Raw genomic sequence first — 13,352 nt, 5'->3', positions numbered from 1 at the left:
TATATACATCTATTGCACCCTCAAGGACCAAGAGGAGCGCACTCAAGGATTACTTGGCAAGACCATAAAGGCAACGGGGAGGCGGGTGGGACCGTGAGGAATCCACAGGTAGCTAATGTATCCACCAGAAAAGTCGTTACCGAAGGTAAGTAACTCGTTCTTCTGATGGATACAACTACCTGTGGATTCCTCACCTCATGAATAGAGTCCCAAAGCAGTACCACGCCCGGCGGTGGGTGCCTAAATGGTCAAACCAAGAAATCCTGCAGCACTGACCGTGCAAAATGGCCGTCCCTTCTAACCTCAGAATCTAAACAGTAATGTTTTGCAAAAGTGTGAAGGGACGACCAAGTTGCGGCCTTGCAGATGTCGACCACAGGAACACCTCTGGCTAAGGCCGAAGTGGCCGACTTAGCTCTGGTGGAATGAGCTCTAATGCCCTCAGGAGGATCCTTCTTTGCCAAAGAGTAACATATTTTAATGCAAAGAACAACCCACCTGGATAGTGTTCTCTTGTGGACTGCCTTTCCTCTCCTCTTGCCCACGTATCCAATAAACAGCTGATCCTCCAGCCTGAAATCCCTTGTTCTATCGATAAAGAAGCTCAACGCTCTCTTTGGGTCCAGACGGTGCAGTCTTTCTTCCTCTTTGGAAGGATGAGGCGGAGGATAGAACGTGGACAAAGTAATTGCCTGAGCCAAATGGAAGGGTGAAACAACCTTCGGGAGGAAAGCAGCCTTGGTCCTCAACACCACCTTATCCCCATAAAAAGTTGTATAAGGGGGTTTTACTGATAAGGCCTGCAACCCACTCACTCTCCTTGCTGATGTTATAGCTATCAGGAAGACTGTTTTTAAAACCAAATACCTCAAGGGGCAAGAATGCATAGGTTCAAAAGGGGACCCCATAAGGAAAGTCAGGACTAAGGACAAATCCCATTGCGGCATAACGAATGGCTTTGGAGGATATTGATTTAGAAGACCTTTCAAGAATCTGATAACAATAGGGGATTTAAATAAAGATGGTTGGTCTGGAAGACATATGAAGGCTGACAAGGCCGATAAATAACCTTTAATGGTAGCCACTGCACAACCTTTTTGCGCCAGAGATAGAGCAAAAGACAAAATGTCCGATAGATGAGCATGTAAGGGATCAATCTGCCTCTCTCCACACCACGCAACAAATTTAGACCACCTATTAGCGTAGATAGATTTAGTGGAGTGTCGCCTGGCTGCTAATATAACATCCACTACCTCAGGCGGGAGAGAGAGAGAACTCAGGTTGCCCCGTTCAATCTCCAGGCATGTAGGTGCAGACTCTGGAGGTTGGGGTGTAGAACCTGCCCCTGCGACTGCGAGAGGAGGTCTGCCCTGAAAGGGAGACGGAGCGGCGGGCACGTTGAGAGTTGGAGAAGATCGGAGTACCACACCCTCCTTGGCCAATCCGGAGCTATTAAGATTACTAGAGCCCGGTCTTGGCGAATCTTCCTCAATACTCGAGGAATCAAGGGTATGGGAGGAAACGCGTAAAGCAACTGGCCGCACCAGGTCATTTGAAACGCGTCCCCCAACGCTTCCTGCATCGGATACTGAAGGCTGCAGAACAACGGACAATGCGCGTTCTCGAGTGGCGAACAGATCTACCCGAGGAAACCCCCACTTCTGGAAGATTAAACGGACTTGATCTGGATGGAGACGCCACTCGTGGTCTGCCGAGAAGTGGCGACTGAGACTGTCCGCACGCACGTTCAAAACTCCGGACAGATGGTTTGCTATCAAGCAAATCCGATGGTCCTTTGCCCAGGACCATAGTCGAAGAGCTTCTCTGCAGAGAAGGTACGACCCCACTCCTCCTTGCTTGTTTATGTACCACATCGTGGTAGTATTGTCCGTTAGGACCTGTACCGACTGACCACGAAGGGAAGGGAGGAAGGCCTTGAGAGCCAGACGTACAGCCCGTAACTCTAACAGATTGATGTGAAAAATCTGTTCCTCTGGAGACCAAAGACCTTTGATCTCCAGATCCCCCAGATGAGCTCCCCACCCTAGAGTGGAAGCATCCGTTATGACTGTTGTCACTGGTGGCGACTGCTGGAACGGCTTTCCTTGTGAAAGATTGTTGCTTGCAATCCACCACTTCAAATCCACAGCAGCATCTCTGGAGATCTTGACAGTACCCTCTAGATCCCCTCTGTGTTGAGACCACTGCCTTCGGAGGCACCACTGAAGAGCCCTCGTGCCAGCGAGCATGCGTGACCAACAGAATGCAGGAGGCAAAAAGACCGAGCAGACGAAGGACCTTGAGGACTGGAACTACCGCTCCATTTCGAAACATTGGAACCAAATCCTGAATATCTTGAATCCGCTGAGGCGGAGGAAAGGCCCGACCCAATGTTGTATCCAGTACTGCCCCTATGAACAGGAGGCGCTGAGAGGGCTCTAGGTGAGATTTGGGCTCGTTCACCGAAAAGCCCAGGTCGAACAACAACTGGGTTGTTGACTGCAGATGACGCAACACAAGCTCCGGGGACTTGGCTTTGATTAACCAATCGTCCAAGTAAGGGAATACTGCTATCCCCTTCCTTCTGAGCTCTGCCGCAACCACCGACATCACCTTCGTGAAGACTCGAGGTGCTGAAGTAAGACCAAACGGAAGGACCGCAAACTGGTAGTGTTGCGATCCCACCACAAACCGGAGATACTTCCTGTGTGACTTGAGTATCGGGATATGAAAGTAAGCATCCTGCAAGTCGACAGACACCATCCAGTCTTCCATGTTCAACGCCAAAAGCACCTGTGCTAGGGTCAGCATCTTGAACTTTTCCTGCTTGAGGAACCAATTCAAGATCCTCAGGTCCAGAATTGGTCTCAAACGACCATCCTTCTTGGGAATCAGGAAATACCTTGAGTAAACTCCTTGACCCCTTTCCTGCTCCGGGACCAACTCCACCGCGCCCTTTAAAAGGAGGACTTCTACCTCCTGTTCTAGCAACAGGAGGTGTTCTTGTGAACAATACGAAGGGCGGGGCGGGATGAGGGGCGGAAACTCCCGAAAGGGAAGGGTGTAGCCTTTTCCCACAACACTGAGAACCCAAGTGTCCGACGTAACAGTCTCCCATTTGGTGAGAAAATGCTGTAATCTTCCCCCTACAGGAGAGGAGTGAGTGGGAAATGGTGGAAGCCTAAGGCTGCTTCCCCTGCTGCACCCCGCCAGAGGATGAGGAAGAGGCAGAGTGCTGCTGAGAAGCTCCCCTGGTGCGGACCCTACCCCTCCCCCTAAAAGATCTATAGGGATGGGAAGAGGCAGGTTGCTGATATCTTCCCCGAAAGGAAGAGGAGGAAGAGCCACGCCCAAATCCACGAAACCTCCTGAAGAATCTGGAAGAGGCCGTGGAAGAAGGAGCTTGGAGTCCCAGCGACTTAGCCGTGGCCCTGCTCTCCTTAAACCGTTCCAAGGCCGAATCAGCCTTAGCCCCAAACAGTTTGTCCCCATCAAACGGGAGATCCAACAATGTGGACTGTACATCTGTCGAAAAGCCCGAGTTACGGAGCCAGGCCTGTCTCCTTTCCACCACAGTTGTGCCCATTGCTCTGGCTACCGAGTCGGTGGTATCCAGTCCCGTCTGGATAATTTGGGTCGCAGCAGCCTGGGCATCAGAGACAAGATCCAAAAGACCCTGGGGAAGCTCTGTAAACGAAGAGGAGATGTCATCCATCAGAGCATGAATATACCTCCCCAGGATACAGGTTGCATTGGTGGCTTTTAATGCCAGACTGCAGGACGAAAAAATCTTCTTCGACTGCGCCTCCAGCTTTTTTGAGTCTCTGTCCCCAGGCACCGTCGGAAAAGAACCAGGCGCTGACTTGGACGAACAGGAGGCCTGCACAACCAAGCTCTCCAGCGTAGGGTGCCTAGATAGGAAACCAGGATCAGTTGGAGCCGTCCGATACCTCCTGGCCACGGCTCTGTGAACTGCTGGGGAAGATGCCGGCTTCTTCCACACCTCTAAAACCGGATCCAGCAGAGCGTCATTAAAAGGTAATAGAGGCTCCGCCGCGGCTGAGGCCGGATGCAACACCTCTGTCAAAAGGTTTTGTTTCGCCTCCACCACCGGCAAAGGCAGGTCCAAAAAACTAGCTGCCTTCCGTACCACTGTATGAAAGGAAGCAGCTTCCTCGGTATATTCCCCCGGGGACGAAAGGTCCCACTCAGGGGAAGTGTCCAGCCCACTGGCCGACTCCAGTCCACGCAGCCCATCACCCGAGTCCTCTAGCTCTCCTTCCTCTAGAGCTCGTTGGTACTCCTGCTCCTCTAGTACCCGGAGAGCACGCCTCCTTGAATGCAGTCGTTGCTCAATCCGCGGAGTCGACAATACCTCCGCCGAAGTCGGAGATCGGCGCCGATCTTCCGAAGCCACCGACGCCGCATCCGGCGCCACAGGTAACTTCGGCGCCGACTGAAGAGCAGATGAAACGGATGGACCCACCGGAGTCACAGGCCGAAATCTCGACGTCGACGGGATGGGAATCCCTGGGGCCAATCCCTCCGAAGCCATCGGAGCGGCCACCGGCGCCGACACTGGCGCCGAGCCCACGTTCCCAAACGGGAGAAAGGGCATAAAGGGTGCCGGCCGAAGAGGCGCAGGATCACCCAAAGAAAAGGCCAAAGGCCCAGCCGGAGCACCCCCTGGAGCCATCTGCTGGAAGATGGCATACATCGCATTCAAGAATGCGGAACTATCGGCTCCAGGGGTGGGAAAAGCCGGATACTGGGGTGCCTGACTCGGAGGCGACCCCGACCTCGGCGTCTGCGCCGGAGAAAACACTTGAGGCTCCAATACCTCAATCACCGACGCCTGTCCAGGCGAAGTTGGAGACGCCGGAGAGAGCAACGGCGTCGAAGGATGCGGCGTCACCGTGGGGCTGACCTCCCATGTCCTCCGGCGCCGATCCGGAGACCTGGAACGAGCCTCCCTTGAATAACGCCGAGATTCTCTACGGCGCCGGGAGTCTCGATGACGCCGATGTCTTGGAGAAGACTTTTTCTTATGATGCTTCTCCTTTGACTTGGCCATAAACAGCTTCGCCTCGCGTTCTTTAAGGGCCTTCGGATTCATGTGCTGACACGAATCACAAGTCGAGACGTCGTGGTCGGAGCTCAAACACCAAAGGCAATCGGAATGAGGATCCGTCACCGACATCTTGCCTCCACACTCACGACAAGGCTTAAATCCAGACTTTCTCTGCGACATTATTTCCACAGAGAAAGAGTACGCAGCAAGATATACACTGTAACCGCAAGAGTAACAGTTGCTCCCTCGAAGATAACCGTTTCGAATGCACGGAATAAAGGGAACTGACGTCTGCACGTCGTCGAGGACCTCTTATTGCCTGTATGACGTCAGACGGCGTCGCGTGCGAGACAGTGACGTCCTCGTCGACGTGCAGAGACTAGTAAGAAGATTTCCGTTGAATGCTGGCGCCATGGGAGTATCAGCACAAAAAGAAGTGGCAGGTAGAGATAAATTAAATCATGAATTACACGAACAGTCCTATATTCTGTTGCTCATGAGTTTATTATTTACTCCAATTTTATTTCTAATGAATTACTCAAAAAGCATAAAAGGATGAATGGTAACAAAAGGATTAGCAACCTTATAAAAATTATATTACACTAAATGACACTAGACATAACAAACGCAATAAATCCAACTGAGAATTTATCATTTTTAAAAACCAAATCTTAAATCAATGCCCTATACATTTGAATAGTGGTCACTGTTTATACTTCACAAGTGATCCACTTTTATCTGCTAAGTGACTAGGCTTTTCACTGCATTCATTTATCACCACTTTGTGCATTTCTTTCACACAAACATGATAAAATGCATCTCAAATATTTACAATAAAGTGCATTATTTAACAAGCCCAATACACTTGCAAAACAAGAAAATCGACGCGTTTCGGCCTGCTTGATTAAAGGCCTCATCAGGATTGGGAAAGGGCAATAGTCATTCTTAGTGTCAGGGATTCACACCAAAAAGCCGAGATTTCATCTCTCTTCTCCAATATCTTTGAATGGTGTACACTTGTACCCGTCTGCAAAATGCTGTAACCATCGGCTTCCGTGTGTGCAGGGTCCGCGGTTAGCGCTGGCTATTTCGCGCGTTTGTATCAGCACCTGAGGCTGCCGCGTTATGTGTGTTACTAAGCAAGTGTATTGGGCTTGTTAAATAATGCACTTTATTGTAAATATTTGAGATGCATTTTATCATGTTTGTGTGAAAGAAATGCACAAAGTGGTGATAAATGAATGCAGTGAAAAGCCTAGTCACTTAGCAGATAAAAGTGGATCACTTGTGAAGTATAAACAGTGACCACTATTCAAATGTATAGGGCATTGATTTAAGATTTGGTTTTTAAAAATGATAAATTCTCAGTTGGATTTATTGCGTTTGTTATGTCTAGTGTCATTTAGTGTAATATAATTTTTGTAAGGTGGCTAATCCTTTTGTTACCATTCATCCTTTTATGCTTTTTGAGTAATTCATTAGAAATAAAATTGGAGTAAATAATAAACTCATGAGCAACAGAATATAGGACTGTTCGTGTAATTCATGATTTAATTTATCTCTACCTGCCACTTCTTTTTGTGCTGATATTATATTTACCCAAGGCAGGGTAGAGGGATTGGGTTCTCCCCTTTTTTTCGGTATTGGCGCCATGGGAGTATTCATGAGGTGAGGAATCCACAGGTAGTTGTATCCATCAGAAGTTGTGCTTTGCAAGAAAATGTTTTCACTCCTAACGGACATAATTTTTGAAGACCTGAGGAAATCAAAGTTAAACATCCATGTATTGTAATCTTGTCATCTTCAAAATCTTATCTGTATTGTAAGATTCTATGAGCAATGTCCAATGGTGTTTGTTCCTCTATAAAAGAAAAGCTGTATATTGCTTTTCGCACAAAATAACTTGTCAAGTTTTTGGAAAAGCTGCTTTGTCATACAAAATTAACAGCCCAACTTTCAACTACCAGCCTGATAAGTTCTATCAGCTTCATTACTAATACCAGCTAACTAAGTATTAGTTGTACCACAAAAACAGGATTGGATTAGTCATTAGATTGCCACCAAGGAGCAATACTTGCTGTGGCCAAACCTTTAGAATACTTAGATAACGCGGCCACTAAGTCTAGCCTAGATATGTGTTAAAACCTTCCTACACTAGTGCCTTATACAACACACTATAAGCTGAAGACTAAATTGAATCATACATGCTATGAATAAGTTTAAAGCATTAATGTCCTCACCAACATTTTCCACATAATCTGCTTAAGAAGCATGAAGATTATCTACTTACATCAGCTGTAGGCCAGAGGTCTTTGATGACGGTTTCTATTCTTTTCACAACCTCTCTCCGCATTGCTGCTTCTTCAGGACATGGAGACATGAACTCATAAAAATCTATGATTTCTTCATGCAACCTATTAAGAAAAATAGAATAAAGTGCTGTCACAACTTCCCAAAAAAAAAACAAGATATTTTCCTCAACTTAAGTTTAAACCAGCCAACACCATGGATAACATTTCCAGTGTACGTCACCTTAAGTAATCCCTAGGAAGAAACAAAAGAAGAAAACCTACTTTCCTGTCTTTTTAGACAATCCATAGATAAACTATGAACAAATTGCCCAACCGCACTACAACTATTAAGTGTGGGGAAAAATAAAAGTTTTCATATTGTGAATTATAAGGCAAGACTTGCAGATATTTTATAGCTTCCAGGGACACTTAGTATAAACTACCAACACTTGGGTCTGGTACCATGAATTGGTACATTAGAACACTGTAAATGAAGACTTCAAGTTACTACAGGTGAGCACGTTCAGAATCAAAAAGCAACAAAAGTAATCTGGTCAAAGTCTATCCTAAACATAGGACATTAGTCAGGTTTGTGAAAATCTTGAAGTGCCACCAAATACTCTATCAAATTATTTAGCAAATTAAGGACATGCAAAAATATACATTTTTAAGACCACATTTTTACAACGTAAGCATAGGACACCTCATCAATACAGTAAAAACTTCTTATGCTTGCTACGACAAAGCATAATGCAATAGATCAAGTACCTTTTTAAGCAAGGGATCCAAAAACGCATAAGTGCACCTTAAGAGCATGTCAAGTCAAGATTAAGCAAGAGATTTTGAATCGATGACATGGAAAGTCGGGCATTACCCAAGCAACCAGTGACACGGCACAGATCACACACAGCAAATCCTCCCCCTCATGCAATGATAAATCGAAGGGCATTCACCATTACATCTCCTTCCTTTGGGGGGGAATGTGGAAGGGTAAGTACGGTGATAGATCGACCCAGGTGGATTAGGGTGACATCCTTTGTAAGGAACGCAGTCCAGACTCGAAGAAAAAGTTAACAGTTGGTAACACCTTATCTGATAGAGACAATCTAGACCCAGGTTTCTTGCCTTGGAATAATACGCAAGAGTCAAAATAGATCAGGAAGATTTGAGCTGCATGCTTTTAGGTGGCATCAGTTACTACCTAGACACAATAGGTGACATAAAAAGGAAAGGTTGGTCTAGCAACCCCAAGATAGCAGATATGGAAGAAAGGTAACCTATAACTAAACAGAGCCCTGATAGGCTATAGACAATGCGACCAGAAGAACTTGATAAAGGTGCAGGTAGAGTGTGGGGTCAATGCTATGGGATTCACACCATGCCACAAACTTGTCCCAACAGCAGACATGTACAGTCTTGGTAGAAAGATGCCTGTCTGCCAGAACATTACATTATTCGGAAGTAAGTTTGAAAGCTGTCACCACTCAATCTCTATGCATGAAAATTGATGGTGCACAGGTTCAGGTGCAGACCCATCTAATGTTGCTGGGAAAGAATATCCCCTCGAAGGGACAGCCTGTCTGGAGGAACGACGGTCATGCTTAACAACTCAGGATACCAGACTCTTAGGAACCAAAAGAATGTGTTAGGCCAGGTTGAGATTGATCTTCTTGAGAACTCTAGGCAGGAAAGGTATTGGCAGAAAGGTTTACAGGAGGCCAGAGCTCCATTTGAGCTTAAGTGTCTCAGCACGAGAGACACCTTGGAAACTCAAGCACGCTAATCTACTGAAGTTTCGTGTTTACAGTGGTGGAGTACAATTTTAATCAAGGCTCAAAACTGCTGAAAGAACTTGGCAACATGTATGCATGGATGCACCATCCATGATCCCCCCCTAGGTGTCTGAATGCCAGAGCAGATGACATGGGCTGCAAAGAGCCCACCAGGTGTTGAACCACCATGGAACACAGAGTCTCTTGACAAAGGGTCCAACAACCCCACCCACTTTGATTGTTGCATTACCATACGTCAGTGGCGTTATGTTATGAGGACTTTGGGTGTCCTATATGATATGACTGAGCCCTTATCGTGCACTATTCTCTCAAATACCGTCTTGGGTCCAGTCAGATAAGTTTATTTAACCTTTAGCTCAAACCTGGGTAGCTGTGAGCAGTAAGGCTTAGCAAAGGAACAATGTGTAAAGCATTTAACAGCACCTAGCAACAAAATAAAGTCACAACACTAAAGAAAACACCAGTTTATAAAAATATGTTTTTATAAATTTTTAGAGAGCTTATCAAAACCCACCAGAGGGTTCCAGAGATATGAATTTTAGAAGAAATAAAGAAACTTTTATATCAACAGCAAACAAGCACTGGCCAACTAAAAGTTTGGAAACTTTGCAAAGTTTGAAACAGTTTGGCACACTCCAGCCTGAGTGGTGCAGTTAATGCCAGCAGGACAAAGTTCTGGGGGGCCAGAAAGGATATTCAGGAAAGTTAACTGGCCATCAGAGCATACCAAAGAGTGGTCCTGATGCTGAGGGATGTAGGCAAAAAGATGCTTAAAGGACGCCCCTGTTGTGGTGCAGTCAACAGGGGTGTCTGTGTTCCTCTGTCCATGGGTGAAGTGGGGGTGAACTTGTCCATAGAGTTCAGGGTCCCTCCAAGTCATCTATGTTGCAGTGGCATGCCAGCCGATGCTGGGATACTGGTTAGTCTGCATTACATTTGGGGCAACATATTTATATTTGGGGGGGGGGGGGGGGGGTTGGATTGGGCTCTAATGTTCATTGGGTTCGACAAATCGAAACTCCAATAGCAATCCCAGTCAAGCTGACATGGGTGCATCATTTGTCTACTCTAGATTTGGCCTCTTGGGTACCAGGCACCTGATGGCAGCAAAACGTCTGCAGTGGGTACCCACTTGTCAGTTTGGGCTCTTTCAGCTCTTGTTCCCCAGGAGATCAGCAGACTGATCCTTGGAGTTACTGCTGTTGCTGGATGTTGGTAATAAACTTTGCCCAGAGCCCAGGGCCATAGAAATAGCCCAAACTTTGCTAGACCTGAAAGTCATTTCAGTCGTGCAGCTTCTTTGTGCGGGCCCAAGGGCAGCTGGGCAGTCCCTTCAGTCGTCCTCAGATTCCAGGGCGATCTGAGGGATAGGGTGCTAGGTGTGCTATGTATTTTTTATTATTATTATTATTATTATTATTTTTTTACCACACGGTCACTAACCAGTTGGCTACTGGCCCCCCCCCCCCCCTCCTACCTAGTGACCAGCTCCTGTGATGTGACATCTGGCTATCCCTCAATGGCACATTCTTGTCCCTTGCAAATTGGCACAACCCTTCCTCGCTCGTCAATAGCTTGCTCACTCTAAAGACGTGGCTACCTGAGGGCTACACACTCATGGTAAAACCGGTTTGGGGACAAATTCCCTCTTTTTGGTATGTTTCCATTCTGTCTAAATGAAAAAGCATCCTGACCAGGAGTGTTGTGGTTGGTGGCACATCAAAGGCGACTTCCCATTGAAGCTCGCCTTCTGGGCTAATCCCCATCCAGGCAGAGGAGACACCTTGCTCTGCTACAACTGCCTTTGCTACTGAGGCCTGGGAGTATTTCACACGTCTCCAGGGGCAGAAAGCTGTCTCTTGTGCGAGGCCACTGGACTAGCAAAGCCACTTTCTAAAAGTTGCATAACCCTTAAAAAACAGTTTGGCTTGGTCATCAAGTCACAGCTAATGCCATAATGAATTGATACCTTACATGACCCACTTAGGTAGCCCCATTAAGAATTTAGCCAGGTTGGGAAGCCACCTGGTACCTCAGTTAGCCAATGGGGCTACTAAACTTACCCACAACAAAATGACAATTTCTAAGTGTTGCTGTTAAGACCTATAGAAATAGGCATCTTACTTAACAAAATACAGCTTGTTCCCACAAGCAACTAAAGGCCTTCCGTATGTGAAACATAGGTTATGGGATAGGGTGATTTTGCCATTGGTTTAATGCAAAGTCGAACTGGCATTGAAAAACATGGTCTTTCCAGTCTGCAGTGGCAAACTGGGTGCCATTTTGTACTTTGTCACACAAAGGATGGCACAATCAGTGCTGCACCAAGAGTGGACACTGGCTTGTAAGCCCTGGGGACCTCATATTAGGGACCTAAGTCAGGCTTTGCCAATTGGCTATACCCTATTGGACAACCAATTTGTTTAGGGTTAGAACGCAGGCACAAGGTCTGGTTAGCAGGCCTCCGTGCACAGTCTTAAAGTCACATCAGTCCAAAAATGTGGGGGTGAACATGCAAATAGGCATTTCCTTACATATGGTAACATCTGCACCAGTGTTCATTTGCTCGAAGAAAGGCTTTTACTTCCAAGAAAATTATAATGAGCTCCAACAGGTTAATGTGGCGCTCTGACTCTGCCAAACATCAGAGGCCTCTGATCATCACCTTTCCCAGGTAGTCATCCCAGGAGCAACACATCCGTCACTACAGTCAGCTCTGGCTGGGAAGGTGAGTGGGGTCTGCCACTGGCCCAATCACAGTTTATTAGCTACCACTGCAGCTCTTCTGAGGGGGGGGTGGAGGGGAGGGGTGGGCTCTGAGATCTGGGCCATGTCAGAAAGACTGCCATGATGCTGTGCGCCCACTGGGACTTCAGGTTCCACTGCCGAGTCCACATATGCGATTGGCGTGAGTGACCAGCAAGATGCAGAAGGCCCAACAGTCTCAGTATCACTGAAATCAACAACAGGGCTGAAATATCAGTATCATAGCCTGAATATCCTGGACTTCACACTTGGAAGGATAGGCCCAAAACTGCACAGTGTCCCAGAAAAGCTCAGAGGAAAAGGAGCTTTCGAGAGGGAGTCAAGTACGATTTTGGCACATTGACATGTGAATTCAGGAGGTTCAATGTAGCTTGAAGGTGAAGTATGGAAAAACTGGAACTCCAGTCCTCTGCTGATGAGCTGCAACCACCCTCACTTTTGTTAACACAGAGGGGTGCTGGTAAGGCCCAAAGGAAGCACTGCAAACTGAGAATTTAGCCCAGTGTGAACCACATGTAAGGTCTGCAAGGGAAGCTGAATCTCCCTCCCATTCTACGCATTAAAAACACTGAAGGTGTGCAGGATACCAATCGCAGGGATATCCTTTGGGTCTTGGTGGAGCATTTGCAGGCCCATGTCTGGTGCCTCAGTCCTTGATGTTTGACTAGGAGAGTTTCTGCAGTGGGTGAGACTTCCGCAGCTGGAGCTGGAGAGTATGGAAAGTCTAGAGGATGAGAACAGTTGAGGAAGTGAGTGGGGCGGTGGAGGCATTGTTTGAAATCTAAAAGTGCCTAGTGGGGATGGTTTACCCAATTGAGTTGTACCAACCATTTTCTCTTCATATATATGAGGGCAGAAGAAGGGCAGGCTGTTGGTGGTGTTTGAGGAAGCCCGGGAGCAGGGTATTCTCCCTGAGACCATGTGTCAAGGCATTGTCTACTTAATGCTGAAGCCTGGTGGGTATTCTGATGACCCCGCCTCCTATTGCACACTTACTATGCTCAATAGTGATGTCAAGATTCTGTGTAAGATATTGGCTACGTTGAGTGATTCAGGGATTGGTACATGATGATATAAGTGGGTTATATTCCTGGTTGTAGTAGGACTTACAACTTAGGTCGTTTGGCACATGTTATGCATGAAACCTGGGGGGCAGTGGACAAATTGGTTTTTATTATCACTGAACCGAAGAAGGCTTTTGATATGGTTGAGTGGGGCTACTTACTGGCAGTACTGCAGGGAACGGGATTTCACCCCCATTTTTGTGCTTGGGTTTGTTTGTTGTACACTGCTCCCCCTACACGAGTTTGTGTAAGCGGAGAGCTTTCGAATTCTGATACGATTGGCAGGGATGCCCACTGTCACCTCTCCATTTTGGCTTTAGCCGTGGAACCACTGGCGGTCTGGCTTCGTGAGGAATCGGTGTCCTGG

At 47.0% G+C, this 13,352-nt stretch overlaps 1 protein-coding gene across 2 annotated transcripts in view; it reads right to left on the bottom strand.

The window, feature by feature from the left end:
• The window catches only part of TENT4A (terminal nucleotidyltransferase 4A), a 298,560-nt gene that overhangs the window by 255,694 nt on the left and 29,514 nt on the right, over nt 1-13,352 (bottom strand). For both annotated transcript variants that reach the window (XM_069219701.1, XM_069219702.1), the window contains exon 2: nt 7,362-7,485. In XM_069219701.1, the coding sequence (XP_069075802.1) occupies nt 7,362-7,485 (124 nt within the window). The remainder of the gene's footprint in view (nt 1-7,361; nt 7,486-13,352) is intronic.

The sequence above is a fragment of the Pleurodeles waltl genome, chromosome 2_2, assembly GCF_031143425.1.
Source record: "Pleurodeles waltl isolate 20211129_DDA chromosome 2_2, aPleWal1.hap1.20221129, whole genome shotgun sequence".
Taxonomy (NCBI): Eukaryota; Metazoa; Chordata; class Amphibia; order Caudata; family Salamandridae; genus Pleurodeles; species Pleurodeles waltl.
Note: the sequence above shows the minus strand (reverse complement) of the source record. Positions and strands in the feature narration are given on the sequence as shown.